The sequence below is a fragment of the Periplaneta americana genome, unplaced genomic scaffold (genome assembly GCF_040183065.1).
Source record: "Periplaneta americana isolate PAMFEO1 unplaced genomic scaffold, P.americana_PAMFEO1_priV1 scaffold_21, whole genome shotgun sequence".
Classification (NCBI taxonomy): domain Eukaryota; kingdom Metazoa; phylum Arthropoda; class Insecta; order Blattodea; family Blattidae; genus Periplaneta; species Periplaneta americana.
In genome coordinates, this window is record NW_027185502.1 from 3,937,385 (window position 1) to 3,957,702 (window position 20,318).

The window sequence follows — 20,318 nt, forward strand, 5'->3', positions numbered from 1 at the left end:
CGGTCTTTCCCCAGTCATTGGGAGATCTTTTTAGGTGAATTAAAGGCAAAGCTTTCATTTTATTAGAGTGTAATTATTTTCTTTTTTCAGAAAGTAAAAGAATTTAATTTGTGACGGTTTTCCACATAAACTTAAAATTATGGGAAAATGAAAAATGGTGATTTTTGAGTTGTGATTATTTTATTCCAAGGCAACGATTTGTCACCAACAGATGTTTATAACGGTCATTATGAAAATTGTTTATAATTTACATTATCGTTATTTTAAATGTTATGTATTATTATTATTATTATTATTATTATTATTATTATTATTATTATTATTATTATCATCATGTTACAGTATTATTTATTTTTATTATGTAGCACTTATGGCCGAATCCAGAAATGCATATAGTGTGTTAGTTGGGAAACCGGAAGGAATAAGACCTTTGGGGAGCCCGAGACGTAGACGAGATGAATTTGAGGGAGGTGGGATATGATGGTAGAGACTGGATTAATCTTGCTCAGGATAGGGATCGATGGCGGGCTTATGCGAAGATGGCAATGAACCTCCGGGTTCTTTAAAAGCCATAAGTAGGTAAGGTATTTATTTATTAATATTGTACTGTTTTAATAGAACATATTCTTGAATATCCGTATAAAATCTTTGAATCGTAATTTTTTCACAGTTATCTAATTTTTAACAAATTTCAACCTGTTTAATTTTGTATAATAAAAAATACTTGTGTTATTATTACACTTACATTAAAAGTTTAAATTAAAGATATGAACTGTCAAATGCACAAAACGTTAAACGAACATTTCACAATAAAGTCAGAACCAGGGGCGTATACTGGTTAAAGGGTTTGGGCTACCGCAGACCCTATTATTACACAAAATATATCTAACAATTACTTTAATTTTAATTACTATGGTAAAACTAATAATACAAAATTATTACATTATGTTATATTATAAACTTTTTCTTTTGTAATTTCCTTGGGCTACCGCCGGTAGCCCGCAAAATACGCCCCTGGTCAGAACTCTAACTAACGAACGGGTGAATACCACTCTTAAGATTAATTTAAAATCGGCAATGCACAATATTTAACATCTGCACTGTAAAACTGACAAAACAAGTTTTTCAATATGTTTCATAAGAAGTTAGATTTCATATTGTGTTGGCTTTATTTTATTAGGCTATAGGTCTCTTTGTAATAAAGATAGCATTATTATAATTCGTACGTGCCGCGGCATCAAGCACAGGGATTATATTGAACAAGGATTAGGAGGGCTATGTCTTATGTCGATGTAGATTTTGTTACTCTGGCAGTGAAAAATTAGACAAAAGAAAACGATTATAGATACAAAAATTACTCAAATCTAAATATGCCATTTTTTTAAGTTCAAGGGGGGGGGGTTAAAATCCCGTAACCCCCTCTTACGTACGGCCGTGTTAGGACCTGATGATGCTCGACATAAGTGAAGACGTTAGTTCAAATTATATAAAATTGTATTAAACATGAGTTATTGACGGAAATAAAAACTTGTAAGTAAGATTATTTAAGTTATCGGAACCACAATGTCATCAAACTATGACTCATTCATTCATTCATTCATTGTTCTGTCCAAGGGCAGATCTTTCACTGCAAACCCAGCTTTCTCCAATCGTTCCTATTTTCTGCCTTACTCTTAGTCTCCACATATGATCCACATATCTTAATGTCGTCTATCATCTGATATCTTCTTCTGCCCCAAACTCTTCTCCCGTTCACTATTCCTTCCAGTACATCCTTTAGCAGACAGTTTGTTCTCAGCTAGTGACCCAACCAATTCCTTTTTCTCTTCCTGATCAGTTTCAGTATCATTCTTTCTTCACCCACTCTTTCCAACACAACTTCATTTCTTATACTGTTTGTCCACTTCACACGCTCCATTCTTCTCATATCCACATTTGAAATGGTTCTATTCACTTCTCTTCACTTCGTCGTAATGTCCATGTTTCTGCCTCGTACAATGCCATTTCCATATAAAGCACTTCACTAGTCTCTTCCTTAGTTATTTTTCCAGGGATCCGCAGAAGATGCTCCTTTTTCTATTGAAAGCTTCCTGAGCCATTATTATCCTTCTTCTGACCTCGTGGCAGCAGTTCATGTTACTGCTTATAGTAGCCTGCACTCCAAGTATTTGAAGCTGTCCACTTACTGTACTGCCTCATTTAGAATTTGAAAGTTTACCTTTTTTATTTTTCTTCATCGATATTTTAAATTTGTGTTTTGTTGTTATTATTATTATTATTATTATTATTATTATTATTATTATTATTATTATTGTTATTATTATTATTATTATTATTATTATTATTATTATTATGTTGGGTATTATTTATTAATATTGTACTATTCTAATAGAACATAGTCATGAATATCTTTATAAAATCTCTATAACGTGATTTTTTCATAGTCAATTGTTAACAAATTTCAACTTCTGTTTAATTTTGTATAATAAAAATACTTGTGTCATTATTATACTTACATAAGAAGTTTATACTGTATTAAAGATATGAACTGTCAAATGCACAAAATGTTAAACGAACTTTTCATAATAACTAAGGAACGGATGAATACCGCTCTGAAAATGATTTTAAAATCGACAATGCACAATATTTAACGTCTGCACTGCAGAACTGTCAAAACAACCTTTTCAGCATGTTTAACGAGTTAAATTTCATACTGTGTCAGATTCATTTTATTACAAGGTCGGTACTAGACGGTATAACAAATATAGCATTGTTATAATTCGAACGTGCCGAAGCATCAAGCACAGGGATTATATTGAAGGAGGGGTAGGAGGACTGTACCTTATGTCGATGTAGTTTTTGTTACTCTGACGTGAGAAATTTGAGGGAAAACGATTATGGATTAAAAATACTCAAATCTAAATATGTTTTTTTTTTAGTTTAAAGGGGGTTCGAACCCCCTCCACTCTTTGCGTATGTCTCTGTTAGGACCTGATAATAATCACATCAGTGAAAACGTTAGCTCAAATATAAATTTGTATTAAACATAAGTTGTGAAGGAAATAAAAACTTGTAAGTAAAATTATTTAAGCTAACGGAACCACAAAGTTAATCAAGCTTTGATTAAAGAGTGTTTATTGGCATAATGGAAGCGAGAGGATTACAGGATGGTGACTGGGAAGGTAAATTGAATGTAGGAAGAAAATTTCAATTGTAGTATAACAATCAGGCACAGGGAGATGATATATCTGTATATATAATTTGAACTGGTAATGGAAATTACGGGAAAACGGCTGAACGGATTTCAATAAATGACCCCTCATTTTGAAGATTGGAACCCAAAGTTTAAAAAAAAAAAGTTTTCAGTGAAATTTCAATTTTCCTACATCATTTTCCTATTTTCCAAAATCCATCTTTCGTCAGTTTTGAGAACTAATTAATTGCATATCAGAATAAAACAAAACACACACTACAATAAACAATAGACTATTACACGGAGGCCATGACCTACAGGATTGCTGACATAGAGTTCAGATGGCTCAGATTATTTCACATCATAATTCAATATGTCTATCTTTATTTGTGTAATTTTTTGATAATCTATAAAAAATAATTTACAGGTCTGATTCTCTAGTCTTAGTCTGTAGTTTTCTGGGTACAGCTGTGTATTGGATATTAAGAACTACAAGAATAAGAATGTTTTATGACATTATTACCATTAAAATGAAATATTATTATAGTTAATGCAACACATAATGATATACTGATGATATGAAAGTGAATCCTTTTGGGGCTTTAACTAAGTAGACGCAGAGAGAATATTTTATATTAGATCTTCATTTTTATAATTTACAGAGTAACGGCTATATATGTTACTGAAAACTATAAAACTTACGTAAGGTAACTATATTGTTATTAAAATTGAAATACTTTTATAGTTATTAATCAAGTAGTGTGGGTCTTTTTCATATACAGTATTTAATGGCAGTGTGGTATAGATATGTATAATTATGATGTCTGATTCCCTAATTTTCCTTGGTAGTAATTGAGTCATGCTTCCTATTTTAGCTGCATCTTTAAACTGCATAAAAATTAATTTAATACTTCTTTGGTTTAATAGATTAGATTTGTGATCGCTGCCAAACATATTTTGTTGTAGGGAAAATAGAATGCCATTTCACTTCTTGCTACCGTGATGAGTAAGTTTATTTTCCGCAACCAGCAACGAATGAAACACTGAAAGTGCTAACGATTTATGATGGACAATTTTATTTAGGGCGCATATAAGATTCTACAACTCTGACATATCATTCGCCTCATTTTCCGCATCTCAGCAATAGATTCCTCACAACAGCCTATCTTACAGAAAATATACGGGCTAACATTCATTGTTACACAAATTAATCCAGCAGTATTTGGTAGATCAGTATTGTCTGGAGGAAGCGCAAAAATTACAATTCCTAAGAAAAGACCAAAAGATATTACTTACTGGTAAAATAAGAGGCCTACAAGATTTTATAGTCTCTTGATCACCTCAGCAAGATCTCTTAGTGGGAAAAAGTGATTCTGCCCTCTACATTTCAGGGTAGTTCACGAAACATGCAGCAGCTATACCAAGATGCTAAGTCTTTTGTTCAAAGCATGACAAACCTTACATTTTCTTAAGTTTCACCTACAATCCCCAATGACCTGAATTAGCTACTGCATTACTCCCACATGAAAAACTCGCTTATCGTCCTGACATTGTTACTTGCGATTTCGCATTGAAACTCAAGAACTGGAGACGGATAAGTTCAAGAAAAAGTATTTGGTATAAAAAGAACATTCAGAGGCAGTATGTTTCACTATTATGGAAGCAAATAACTTTCAAAATGTCAAGTATTCTTCACTGAAAATAAATCTGAAAAAATTTTATTTGAACATCTCACGAACTTAGTTTGCAGCAGCATTTGCTGCACAAGCCACTAGTTTACATTTAAACCCGTGTAATGCTGTTTTACATTGACGACGTGCACTCTCGGGTGGAAAATACATTTGTGTCGACATTTCTTACAACTTCGCAACGTGGCGAAGGGTCGACGACTGCACAGGACTGGCTTTATTCCGCTGCAGTGCTGCAGTCTCGAGTTATCACGGCACTGCAGCTGCTCGCACCACGAGTCGATTATTTGGGAGGGGGGGGGTGCTGTGTAATTGTGCGCCAATGCGATATTAGGATGACACATATCTATTCAAAAATCTGTTTTCTATTTATCAGCCTCAACTTTAAAATCTTGCGCTATTTTACATGATTTCATGCAGTCAAAATAAAACTGGAGTTTTTGTTCAGAGGTTCTGCAGTAATACGGAGGTTTGAGGGACACTGGGACTGAGTTTTGAAGCTTTTAATGTTTTCGATTAATTTATTTCAAATTCGGCAGGTTTGTTGTGTCTGTACATTTAAATAACAGTACCAAATTTCATCAAGTTTTATTCATTAATTACTAAGAGTGCTATGCATAGACATTTCGCTAGCCCGCGCTACGAATGTGCTAAACTAGCCCCGGCTATCGACTGATTACTTGTACAGGATTCATATCATATCCTATTGCTAACACTGATTTATGAATACGAAAAACGTTAGTTCGCTGATCATACACTGGAAGTCCGCGCTAAGAATGTCTATGAATATGACCCATAGACATTAATTTTCATTTATTTTAATAATATTAAATTAATATTCAATATGACTCGGTTAAGAGAGAAGTTTTATATGATATTCTTATTGAATTTGGTATTCTCAAGAAACTAGTTCGATTAATTAAAATGTGCCTCAGTAAAACTTACGGCAGAGTCCGTATAGGCCAGCTTCTGTCCGATGCTTTTCCAATTCACTGCGGGCTAAAGCACTGTCACCTTTACTTTTTAACTTCGCTCTAGAATATGCCATTAGAAAAGTTCAGGATAACAGAGAGGGTTTGGAATTGAATGGGATACATCAGCTTCTTGTCTATGCGGATGACGTGAATATGTTAGGATAAAATCCAGAAACTATTAGGGAAAACACGGAAATTTTATTTGAGAAAGTAAAGAGATAGGTTTGGAAGTAAATTCAGAAAGAAAAAAAAGTATATGATTATGTACGAAATGGAAATATAAAAATTGGAGGTGGAAAAATTCAAATATCTTGGAGCAATAGTAACAAAATATAAATGATACTCGGGAGGAAATTAAACGCAGAATAAATATGGGAAATGCCTGTTATTATTCGGTTGAAAAGCTTTTGTCATCTAGTCTGCTGTCAAAAAATCAGAAAGTTAGAATTTATAATACCGGTTGTTCTGTATGGTTGTGAAACTTGGACTCTCACTTTGTGAGAGGAATAGATGTTAAGGGTGTTTGAGAACAAGGTTCTTAGGAAAATATTTGGGGCAAAGAGGAATGAAGTTACAGGAAAATGGAGAAAGTTACACAACACAGAACTGCACGCATTGTATTCTTCACCTGACGTATTTAGGAATATTAAATCCAGACGTTTGGGATGGGCAGAGCATTTAGTATGTGTGAGCGAATCCAGAAATGCATATAGAGTGTTATTTAGGAGGCCAGAGGGAATAAGACTTTTGGGGAGGCGGAGACGTAGATGGAAGGATAATATAAAAATGGATTTGATGGAGGTGGGATATGAAGATAGAGACTGGCTTAATCTTGCACAGAATAAAGACCAATGGCGGGCTTATGTGAGAGCGGCAATGAACCTGCGGGTTCCTTAAAAGCCATTTGTAAATAAGTAAGTAATTTTAAATTATGCGTAAATTCAAAATATAGTTCTAGCTGACAGCTTCAGAATTGTTTTTGCTTTTAAACATTTTCTGTGAGGGACTTACATTCCATGATAAAGAAAACTGCGTATGGATTTTTAAATTTGAGAATTGGTTCACGAGATAAATATTTTCTTACAAATAATAATTTTTGCTTAATAATTTTCTTTAATTTTTTTAAAGTTAAAAATTCATGTCATGAAAAGTTTTCGGTAAAGAACTCATTCCATACACAGCTTTGTGTATTGGACTAAGCTGGTATTATTGCAAAGTTTCATGTAAATCGGAGCAAACGGAAGCCTTCAACATAAATGATCGCATTAAGTTATGCAACTCCTGAAATAATAGCCGTTCTATGTTGACCAAAGCCCTAGTTTTGAGAAAACTTTATTTTTAGTGGGTGTGGTAGGTTTAAGAGAGCTGCGCGTAGCATCTTAAAAATGGTCACCAGAGCTTTAAAATTTGTAGGTGGGGATTGAATATAGGACAGAATGTTAAACAAATTATGTTGTTGTTTAGTCAACTGTTCGAAGACAGGTTTGAACCTCACAAGTGACACCAACAAAGCACTGAGGCAACTAGACCAGGAGATAATGGGGTAGGGTGGTCAGTTACTTTTCCCCTCCATTGCAAACATCGCCGACTAGCTGCATATTACACTAGACAGACTTCAGATGCATACAAACAATTATTTTTCCTCTAACACATATCGTCAAGTGAGATGTACTGCCTGATAATAGATAGGCTATACATATCAGCCAGAACTTCAATCAGAGGATATAAACAATTGAAGAGTTCGCGGGAAAAACGATGAATGTCACAGTTTTGTTAAGGTTGATGTCATTATCTAATTCAATGGATCACTGCGAAATTTAATGTTGTTCTTATGAAAAATGGCAAAAAGGAGAATTATCACCACGAATACAGTAATTTTTCCTTTATTTTCTATAGAAACAGCACTACATCTTGCAGTTATAGACTCAATTAGGTCATTATGTAATCCTTAACAGAAATGTGAAATTCATCGTTTTTCCCGCGAGCTCTTCAATTGTATAAGATAATTATTTATGGAAAGAAACAAAAATGTTTATTTTTACTATTTTGGCCAAAAATTCAGTCCTAGTGTCCCTCAAGGAAGAGTTTTCATGAAGATCCTAAATAAAAAATAGTGCAATAAGTAGTTAAAATATTTTGTATATTTGTTTCATTTCAGTAAGAAATCTTTACCAATATTCCTCTCATAAAACTAGAAAAATTTGTACGGAAGTGTGTTTAAAAATATCCTAATTTAGTTTACCCTCGAGCATATGGATGCTAGAGCCCGATAAAATGTTAAAGAAAAGAACATCCAAATTGGCTACTCGGAGGAGACTTTTTTAGAAAACGAGAACGAAAGGGCTGAGATTCCCGCATGCTTTACTATAAATCATTCCACATTAAGAAAAAGTCATTGGTTTCAATGGACCTTGCAGAGCACATTGTGGAAGCTGTGGCAGGCAGGCGTTTCTGTGCCAACTGATCATTTGATCGAACAGCCCTATATGCTCAATGCGTTTTTCTTAATGTGGAATAAGTCTATAGCAATCAGTAAAAAAAATGAGCTTCTCCACCATTCCTGACAGACTTTACGTGAGATAAAAGTTTTTGAGCCTATCAAAAGTTGTTGCTTTGTCAGCTGTCCGAAGACAGGTCTGAATCTCATAAGTGACACCAATAAGTCATCACTCATGAAGCAACTAAGCCGGAAGATAATTGGGTAGGTGACCAATTTCTTTTCCCCTCCATTGCATACATTGCCGACTAGCTACATATTACATTAATCAGACTTCAGAATTATATGATACAAACAATTGTTCTTCCTCTGGCACATATTGTCAAGTGAGATGTACTGTCTGATAATAGATGTACATATCAGCCAGAACCTCAATCAGAGGTACTATCAAAAGTGGCTGGGAATATTTCAGCCTTAATTCCGCAGTAGCCAACGACTGGACAAGAAGTGTATGGTTACAGAAGTAAGAGAATTGATAACTTGAGTTGTCAAACGAAAAGACGAATAAAGGATTATGAGAATAAATAAATAGGTCTATACAAATCAGTTTGCTATTATATCACTGTCTCTATAGCACTGATGAATTCTTAGAGTTGCTCTATCTTAGATCTTGTCTTCAAGATAATTCAGAGTAGTTAGATGAGGAGTCTATTCTACAATTTTACAAGTATTTGGTTTACACACTGCAAATGGTCCTTTTAGCTGAAGTTGGCTCAGCCTATAGTTTTCTAAAATTAAGTTCCAGATTTTGTGTATTTGTATTTAATATTATAGTCATTTATTATATTTAATACAGCACTGACGAAAACGAAAATAATGGCTTTTAAAGGAAAGGACCCAGTGAACTCAAAAATTGTAGTTGATGTTAAAATTTTCAAGCAGACGTCACATTTTAACAGTCCAGGTTACAATGTTTATTATAAGAAGGGTATACATGCAGATGGGGCTCATTGCAATTTTACGAAAAATTGGTTTATTGGCTCCGTCTATAGCATTTTCAGAGGACTTTCATTTAACATAAAGTGAACTGGAAAAAAAAAAAAAAAAGACTAACAGCGATTAGTTCATTTTAAAAAACACTGAAATTTAAGGGGACCTGGTAAGCCAAAAAATCTTGAATTTTTCATTTTTCATTTATCTTTCAGATGAGCCATGATTTAAGTTTGTATCTTATTCCTAAGTATGTTTTTTTTTTTCGGTTTAAATGAACAGTGACATTTAAGTGGGCATGTCCATAGGCGGAGAGAGAACCATTTCCTTGGGGAGGCAAAGGAAGACATAATTAATTACCTCCTCCTCCGTTATAGCTTGACCGTGGTACAGTATATTGGAATATGATCAGTTAATAAAGGTATTTTCGGGGGGAGGGGCATGTTTTTTTACAGTGTTACATCCATATCGGCGATGTTTCAAACCGAGTTGTATAGGGCTTGAACTGTAGGTCTGCTACAAATTATAATAGGGCATAACTTAAAACAATCTCCCTCTTTTTCTCTCTCGTGCAGAAACACATGCATACATCAATAAAACTACGTAACAGTGCTAACAGAAATATTTTTATATGAAGCTTACCTTCCGAAGATATATGAAATGTAATTTCTAATAATTATTTTATTTAATCTCATTTTTTAAGTTTACACATTATACTGGGATCACTTTTCTTTTTCCTGCATTGTCGTGCAGTATGTTATTCATACATTTCGAAGTGGTGGCCTCAACAACTGCAGACTTCAAAGACAATAGTATAGGCTGTTACGAAAGAAACATTACAGTGCTTCCATTCCTCAAATGAGGTAGTATAGGAATTCCTATACATTCAGAAATTTAAAATAAATACAGTATTATAGTCCAGGCACATGATCAGAAGACATTAATTCATCAATTTAAGCACAAAAACTTAATCAAAAACAAAAAAAAAAGATCTTTTGAATTCAGTAGAATAATAGAAAAAAAAAAAAAAGAGATCAGACAAGTTGGGGGGGGGCAGTGGCCCCCATTACTCCGCCTATGGGCTTGTCTCCTGTTCATCTAGCACACTACCACAGTCTACTATATACAGTCACGAAGCTTGAGTTTTGAGGGTGCTAGAAACAATAGACTGTGACTGTACTATTTTGTATTGCCTGTAATGAGGCGATATTAGCGATCCTAGTGGTGAGCAACTATCTAAGGTTTGCATATTTACTACGTATTGAGCTTCCCGACTGTATATACTAGACTGATACTACTATGTTAGTTTCAAATTTTGCGCCTTATGTGCGAAATTTTTTCATTGTAGGGAATTTATGTGTATTGGCACACCTGGTTTATCGTCTGTGCTTTGTTTCGTAGCAACGGATTTGTTTACAGTGTTGTGATGTTATACACGTGCTGTACGGAGTTCTATTATTAATTGTGTTAGGATACAGTTCAATTGCATTATAGAGGTGCATTTTGTGATATTTTCTTACAATATGGGTTACAAAAGTAGCTTGAAAGTATTTAAGAAGAGAAGAAATGTTGGTAAACGTAAGAACTCTGTTAGTAAGGTGAATTCTAACCTACAACCCTCTAGCACACGTGGTCAGTGTGAATCTGTAAATAGTGGCTGTGCATCAGGAAAGAAACTTGAAGATTCTAAAATCAGATATGAAACCCTCAAACAAGAACACAGTGTTAGTGATACCAATGGGGTTATAGATGTTGGCATATTATCTAGTGTACTGCAAAATAATGTATTCTGTAAAGGCTGTGGCAAAGGTGGGATATCTCTTGAGGTAAAAGAGCACATTGGTCTTGCTGCAGAATTAGTTTTAAAATGTAAATACTGTGAGTATGGTGTAAATTTTTACAACTCTTCATCTATTGATATTTCAAAGATAAACCCAATAACATGTAAACTCTACACAATAAATGTTAGACTATGTATGGCCTTAGGGCTATAGGAAAAGGTAAGACAGGTGGAGAGACTTTATGCGGCATTTTGAATTTGCCACCTCCTCCAACCAGGTCTACTAGATATAACATAATAATTGGATCTGCGATTGAAAATGTTGCATTACATAACATGAAGGTTGCTGTGGAAGAAGCAGTTGCAGAAAATGATAATGTCAGAGGCATATCAGCTGCCTTTGATGGGACGTGGCAGAAAAGGGGTCACATTTCACTAAATGGCGTTGTGACGGCAACTAGTGTGGACACTGGCAAGGTAATTGATGTTGCTATATTATCAAAACATTGTAGGTGTGAAGGTAGAACAACAAATAAACATGAAACCGATTGTGAATGTAATTACAGTGGGTCAAGTGGTGGAGTGGAGGTTGCAGGTGTGACGAACATTTTCAATCGGTCACTCAGTTCATATAATGTGAGATATGTGAAATATTTAGGAGATGGGACTCTAAGTCATTCATTGCTGTTGAGGAATTGAAACCACATGGGAATGACGTACAAATTAGAAAATTAGAGTGCATAGGCCACATACAGAAGAGAATGGGCATTTTGAGGAGACTGAAAACCAGTGTGAAGGGACAAAAATTATCGGATGGTAAGGGTTTATTAGGAAAGGGGAGGCTAACTGACTCAGTTATAGACAAAATTCAAAACTATTACGGCATGGCCATAAGACTTCTATTTACTATTTTCCCGAAACACATAACCACAGTGGACCATATGACGATTCACCACTGTTATTCTCATCCCAACCGACACTTGAGACAGGCATTGACAAGAACCGAGTTCTGAATGGGAGAAGTGAAGGCTGATGGGTGGGGGAATACCTGCTAGGCCACGAGGCCACAAGAAATGTATCTCAGTTTCAGCTTTCCCAGTGCAACCATAAAACCCGGGGAAATGCAGAAGCCAGACACGGCATGAGTGATCCTGGCTTCAGGAACAAATTTTACTGCAAGACAGGTCTATATACATCACAAGGTTTTCTACTTCTACAACTCTATATGCTTCATTGAAAGAACTAATATAATAGCTATGATATATACGACTAAAAACCACTAAAATTTTGAGTTTAAGAAAACAAAGTGACTGAGGCCCAGCCTCACTTGCCTCAGCCAATCAGCCGCCACTGTACAAATCTACCAACATGGAATTTCATCTCAGACTAAAACCTGTCTTGACCCTTTATACCCATTGGTGACTGCACATGATAAGGTCGCAGGGCAGATCTTGCCTCCTCTGCTATACCAGATAATGTTGTTGTTTTCTAATGCCAGGCTTTTGACAGTAAAGTCATTTGACCTCTCCCACTTCAATATTTTTCAAAGATATTATCATGGCCAGCCACTGAAGCACAGATTTTGAGGTGTTCCGAATCCATTTCTTGGTTTGAGTTGCACAATGGGCAGTTAGGGGACTGATATATTCCAATTCTATGCAGGTGTTTGGCCAAACAATCATGGCCTGTTGCCAATCTAAATGCAGCTACAGACGATTTTCGTGGTAAATCGGGAATTAACTGTGGATTTTGATGCAGAGAGTTCCATTTTTTTCCCTTAAGATTGTGTTATCAAATTTTGTTTGTTGAAGTCTAAATATGTAGATTTAATAAATCTTTTAACAGAGTAATACGTAGATTTAGTAACAGGTCTGTAAGTAGCAGTGCTGCCCTTCTTTGCTAAAGCATCCGCATTCTCGTTTCCCAGGATTCCACAATGGGATGGTATCCATTGGGATACAATTCTTTTATTGAGTGATATTAATTGAGAGAGCATTTTAGTTATTTCTGCTGTTTGAGATGAAGGTGTGTGTTTAGAGACTATTGATAGAATAGCTGCTTTGGAGTCTGACAATATAACTGCATTCTTAAATTTATTGATGTGGCATAGAAGATTCCTGAGACTTTCACGTATTGCAATTATTTCACACTCAAAACTTGTTGTCCCATATCCAAGAGATCTATAAAGTAAGAAGAGACAGTACGTAACACCTGCACCGGCACCTTGTTCTCTGGAGATCAAGGATCTGTCGGTGTATAAATGAAGCCAGTTTTGTGGAGGGTACCTAATATTAATTGTGTCTAAAGACAATTGTTCCATTATTTCAGTGTTTACTTCTGATATCAGTATTTCTTCTGTTAAATTTAGATTATATTCTATATTTAATAGAGTTAAGGGGTTTGGTTTAATTTGTAAGTTTTCTTTTAAATTTGGGATATTGATTTTCTGTTTTAATTCTTGAACAATGGATATGAAACTTTTTTGAGTTTTCAATCTACAGAGAGGACTGTATGAATGCCAATTGTTTCCTGGTAACCTGATAAGTTTTTCATATTGAATCAGTGCTTTTTCTTCTATTGTCATTTTGATGCTGTTAATATTGGTGAGGAGTCTCATACAATATACCAGATAATGTGTAGTACATTATTAAAAGATTATGGGCAAAATGAACTAGAAAAGCAACTCAGCTAAAATTTTAAATATGTATGACGACACTTACTTCTCAGGAAAGTGAATGGTGGGTAATGTAATTAACATGAAGATTAAAGCCGTATAGAATCCTCAGAAATTAAATTTTTACATACAATAAAAGGATGCTCATGAGTGGACCAGATTAGAAATGAAATAAGAAAATAATTAGAACACGAACCTGTCAATGAGCAGATAAAATATGAACCAAAGTGGAGTGAACATGTGAAGAGGATGAACAGTGGTCAGCATGGAAATGTCGGACACATTATAGAAGAGATTTGGTAAATGTTGGAGTACTGAGCCAGGACAGTCCACGAAGATGAATATGGCGATATACTCTTGTGTATTATCTAACTCTCTATTAGTTTGTAAATATGACATGTCCCATGATCTAGTGCATGTAATAAATGGTTATGGTTACGATCAGGGCGCGGATTTTGATGACATGTCACCTTTCTTTTTTTTTACATTCTTTGCAATGCCTGTAAATAAATACATTTTGGATATGAGCTGCTGGTTACAGAAATGTAGAGTTTTTGTCATTCTTAGGTCATTTTTCGCTGTTTTAATTCTTTGAAGTCATTTTTTTAAATTTAGAGAGCTTTTTTTATCATTTTTCAATTTTAAAATGATTTTTTTTAGTAGGCCTAATTTAAGCTAGTCTTCAATGACGAAGTAAAATTTCCCAATATAGAAAAACTCGCAAAATTAGTACTGACACTACTTCATTCAAACGCAGAACTTGGAAGGATTTTTTCGATAGTCATGTCAAAAGGAAGAGGAGAATAGAATAGCACATGAAGCTCTCAGCTAAGTTGTACGCTTTGCTTCCAAATAAAAGAATTGAACTAGAGCACCTTTGAAGTCACCAGCATCCATTTTAGTTTCCGTTATTGGGATACATGTGCTAGATGTGGAGGAGATTTGGTGGTTGGTACATCCACCCTTCTCTTTTATTGTAGCTGAATGTTTAATTATGACCTAATTAATTATTTTATTGTAGCTCACACTGTAAGTTGTGGGAAAATTTGTGTTCGTGTGGGAAATTTTTATACTTTTATATGGGAATACCATAGTAGACAGTCTGAAGAGCTGTTAATTTAAGGTAGTATTTTGACTACTTATGCATAGTATTGTTTGTTTTTAGGTCTGTTTTTTCATCATTTCAGGTCATTATTACAGCCCGAAATTTTATGTCCTAAAAGTTAAGAATGGCACTGAGTGTAGATGAATAGAAGTAGGCCTAGTGCCCGTGAGGAAAGTTTTAAGCTTAGTTCACAATAGTCCATTATGTAATAATAGACAACAGAGTCAGAAGGACTGAGCAATGGATCTTGTAAACCGTGTGCTAATTTGTAAGTGATGTTAAGAGGATTAAAGACCTTTAACGATACCAAAGGGAAAATACTGAATGACAAGAATGGCATTTCAATGAAGTGGAGGTATGGCAATGATCTTGTAAATCGTGCGCTAGTTTGTAAGTGGTGGTTAAGAGGATTAGAGACCTTTAGCAGTACCGAAGGGAAAATACTGAATGACAAGAATGGCATCTCAAAGAAGTGGGGGCATGGCTTTTATATTAACTATAGCGAGGAACAATATTAACTTTTAGCACCTAAAATTCCGGGTTCTAGCCATTATAATATAACTTTTTGGGTCTTTTATAGATAATTTTTTAAGTAATCAAAATCCTCACTCTGGCTGGGGATCGTCCCATACATCAGGGGCAATGTGGTAGCTGTACAGGCTGGTCAGCACCAGAGAGAAGCTGTGTCATATGACACCTTTCCCCCACAACACACGTGATAGACATGAGCTTACACTCACCTTTGGCACGGAGTACGTGTGTGCAATGCCCAGACTGAAGACTGACACAATCCCCATGACCTTGCAATCGGGAAAACCTGTAAAACTTCCTATAGCTTTGCCAGTTTTCAATTCCATTACAGCAGTTTCTTGATTTCATCATCTTATTTATCGAAATAGAAACATCAATTTTGAGGCATACTTATGACATTTCACTAGTTTCTGTGGCATCTCATAAACATTTCAAGACATATTCAAACATTAATAAGGATCATTTAAATATTTCTGCTGATGCCCAGTTCACTCTCTCGTTGTACAATTTAAGTTCTCTGCATTGATTGATGATTCAGTAATATAACCGTATAAAATGTAGATATAAACAAATTATATTATTAATTAAAGTTTTACAATTTAGAATATTATGCATTTATTGTTTACAATAAATTATATTGTTTGAATGTAACTTAAACATCCTTCAAGAGCTTACTTGTATATTTTTGTGAATGTAAACACATATCCCTTCAAAATGATCTGATGAAGAGAATTGAGAAAATGCATTAAATTTAATTGGCATTGGGTTGTAACAAAGGGCTGCCATATGCCTCGGACAGTCCATGGCTTTATAGTGTAGGGAGAAAAGACTGATGTCCACGATTTTGAATGAAGTCGGACAGAAATCTGGAAAAATGCAGTAATTTGTAAGATAGTGTTCAAATGATACTCAAATGGGTGCAAGATAATACATCTTACGAACTCAGTAAGAGCCTTCTGTCTGACTAGGTGATAAAATTTAATTTTTCCTACTGCACAACAAAGAGGAAATTTCTAAAAATATGATTTCACACGAAATCTCGGTAAATTTTTGTCGCAGTTGTATTTCCGTGGTGCAGTAGCCTACTTAGAACTGCTGCAAATGGTAGAATTGTTATTTCTCTCTACGTGGATATAATACCAACGTTCAAAGATCATTTTCTTTGATGAATGGCCAGTGGATACAAGAAAGAAACAAATTATCACTTAAGTTAGTAAACGCATCTGCAGATAGAGTATAATGTGAACTGCAGTTAGCTTCACAACTCATCCTTCCTTCTCTTCACAGTTCTGAGAAGTATGAAAGGTTCTGTGACTGTGATCTACAGACATGAATGGTGTGGTGCTAAAATAAATGGTAATAATGTAAATTGCATGCCAAATAGTGTGCTAGATAAGGTAAAGTGTATCACTGAAGTGGCCAGTCTCATCCACATTAAGTAAACAAGTGATATTAATGTGAAAAATAAATTATATATACAAGTTTCTTATAAATTCCTGCGTTTTTTCCTGTCGATCAAATTGACTTTTGAATCATGTACTGATTTCTTTGTTTCTTCATTATGGCAACCCTAGTTTTAACAAGTTTCTATTGTTATGACATTCGTAATGAGAAATAAGATCAATTAGTATTATTTTCATTTAAAACGCCCCTGTATTCGACTGCATGATATTTAGAGTGCAAGTTCCCTATGAGCTTGAAATTTCCAAGATAGTAATTTATCTTCCGTGACTGTACCATATTATTATTCTGTGAGCCCAACTTGAGTGGTAATATTGAATTTCTTTAATCTCTTCTTGACACAAAGTCGGACATTATCTAGTGAGATTACTGTCGATAAAAATCAAGTAACCTAACAATAATGTAATACATAACTGCTTCATAAAATGTACGTTATATCAATTTCTTTAGAAAAATTAAAAATACGTTTTAAATATAAAATATGAAAACGACAATATTTAAATTTCCTTGCGGTCGGTTGACTACATTTTAAAATAAGAAGACCAGCTTTCTTGGTGTCATGCTCGATAAGTATCTTAGTTATCTTTTCACATTGATAACCTTTGTAATGTTTTAGACTCAATAAGGGGGGCAAAGACTAATTGGGATTTCCCAGTCTCTGATTGGGTCAAAAACCCTGATGGAACTGATATTTAACCCTAGTGGTAAATTTCGGTGAAGTCCGGAGGGCCTAATTAGTCAAATCCACTCTCCTCACCTCCACGCTGGGGTCCCCTGGGATCTTTCAAGATGCGAAAGAGAGAGTGGTGTGCGGATAGCAATGGGAACCTACCGCATTTATATATCCCAAGAAGATATGTTGAAAATGCCATGATGAGTCTTTCCCTGGTAAAAAACTCCGGACGTAAACTATCCCCCCAATCAGATGTCCGGGTGGGGGATACTGGGGAAGGACATGTCATGACACAAGACACAGAAGAGAAGAAAAGAAGATCAACGACTGCAACGAGGGATGAGAAGACACCAGTTCTACCGGGTGAGTTGGAAAACATGAAGGAAGCAATGAGAAGAAACAGAGTGGATGTGATGGGAATGTCAGAAGTGAGGTGGGAAAAAGTGATGAGTTGATGAGTGATGAATAGGGCTCGGAAGTTGATGAAATATCATATTTTTTCTTATACTTCAGAGACAATGCAGGATACAATATAAACTCTTTACACTTCAATAGAGACCAATATAGCCTACTTTTATTTTGCATTTATTTGCACTATTTGGTATTTTATTGTTTTTAGGAAATGTTCTACTTTCTGTTGCATTATTGCCCTATTGTTTAGAAAGGACCTTTTTTACGGTGTAATCATAGTCTACATTCCAGAACCTACTGCAGATAGCGTCATGCAGGAATTTGCCTTATGGTTGCAACAACCTTAACTTCTGATCACGTGTGTGATGTGATTGTCCCCCATTCAATGCAACAGAACAAATACTGCAGCCGCAGTGCTCGCAGTTAGCATATTGTATTGCACAAGTAAAGACAGTATTGATAGAGAAAGTGCTGCTTCTATAGCAGTTTCTCAAGGCTTGCTGGCTGATCCTCAAATTAAGGAATGTCAATGTTGAGGTTTTCTCTGCAGTTTTTCCTCAACCCATATAGAGCAAATGTGTCTTTATCACGCTTGTTTTTGCACTTAATTATTTTATTCAGATGCTAGATAATAATAGCATTTGATAAAGAGTCGTAAATTAACGCATGAGAAAAGATTACTAGCACACAGGTTCAAAAAAGTGAAAAATTACTTCATTATTATTGATTTACTGCATTTGTTAAAAGATTTCAGTATTATATTAGCGTATAAAATGGACAGTTTCTAATAACATTGCAGGAGGAAGATGACTGTTTGTACAACAAAGATGCACTTATAATACATCACATAAGTATTTTGGCATTATATTTAATGTGTTTGAAATTTGTTCCAATAAACATAATACTTCGAATACTTCCTACAATAAAGCATTATACTTAAGTAAACATACAAACGTGGCCAACATGCTGTCGTGTTAACACTAAACATCATTACACCGTAATAATTATTATAATTTACATACTTCAGAAGAATGCTCTCCAATTGAGACCACATTTCTAATTTCATGTGTGCACTTACCAACTCTGTGATGCAATGAATATCATTTTGATTATTTACACACAATTGCACTGATAAATTGTCATATATTTTAATACATCAATATATTTGTGACACACCCTCAAAATTAACCAACAAAAAGTACAGAAACACTGGATTGAGTTTAATGATCCACCTGCTATCTTTTTTAAAGTATCTATGTTACATAGGTCATCAAACGAATTAATTTTGTCCATTTGCAAGCACTTAATTTGTTGCTGCTCAAATCTTTGAATGCACTTGTTAGCAGGGTCCATTCTTGTTGAGGAATAAGATTATCTATTTGTTCCCGTAAACCTGGAAATAGTTATAAGAGATCTGCTTTAGGACTATTCTTGCACATTTCCTTCTCTGTCTCTAGAAACATGTACTAGATACAAATCGTTTCCTTCAAAGTGTTTAATACACACAACTGAATGCTTTGTTGGCGTGAAAATATTTCATAGTATACGAGTAGCTTCCAGCCACATAACTTATCTTTTCAGTTGGAAATTTGAGAACTGTAATGTAACACACTCACTTAAAGCACTCTAGTAATTTTTGGTACACACAGGAACACAACATTTAGGAGCCATCTGTAAATAAAAGAATATGGATGATTTAATTTCATTTTTTAATAAAAGTCTAAACTTCTTCATTTCAGTTCTCTGAATTTATTTTTCTTAGAGGTTATGCCATTACTACGTGCTTCATCTTTTGATTCCTTTTCAGATTTTACTTTTATAATTCACTTATAGTTAATAGTTTAATTTGGTGATGTACATGTTGTCATGCTACTCTCCGTCCAAGTGGTTATGTCACACAGTCGTCAAAACAGGGGAAATGATATGACAATTACTTACTTAATGGGGCCCTTTTCTTTAAATTATTTTAAACAGTTGTATAATATTATGTAAACTTCCAATTCCGTACAGCAAATATTTGCAGAGAAGAACTTAACAGCTCAGCCACTAGCCCTTACAGAGAGGACAGGAGAAACGAGTGGGACGAACTGGGATGAGACATAACCTTTCAGCTGGACAGTACCTATTTATTCTCTTCATAGTTAGCAATCAGTGTATTACGAAGATTTCAGTTCAGAATTACACTGCCTTTTAGCTCGACATGATACAACTGGCAAGCTGATGATGCTAGACGCTGCCACCCAGACCTCGAGCAGCGACCACTTCGAGGAATCCAGCAGACGGTACGCCGAGTGGGAGGAGGAAGTCAGGCTGGAGGAGCTGCAGCATCTGCAGAGAGTGGCGATTCGTCTTTTCGACTTCTCTATGTACTCAGGTACAGTAACTGTTTACATCCTGAAGT

General features: G+C 34.9%; 1 protein-coding gene across 3 annotated transcripts in view; it reads left to right on the top strand.

Annotated features, from left to right (window-relative positions):
* The first annotated feature begins 16,378 nt into the window (after positions 1 to 16,378).
* The window catches only part of LOC138693803 (uncharacterized), a 109,019-nt gene continuing 105,079 nt past the window's right edge, over positions 16,379 to 20,318 (top strand). For all 3 annotated transcript variants that reach the window (XM_069817601.1, XM_069817602.1, XM_069817604.1), the window contains exons 1-2: positions 16,379 to 17,869; positions 20,112 to 20,291. In XM_069817601.1, the coding sequence (XP_069673702.1) occupies positions 17,623 to 17,869; positions 20,112 to 20,291 (427 nt within the window). In that variant the 5' untranslated portion in view covers positions 16,379 to 17,622. The remainder of the gene's footprint in view (positions 17,870 to 20,111; positions 20,292 to 20,318) is intronic.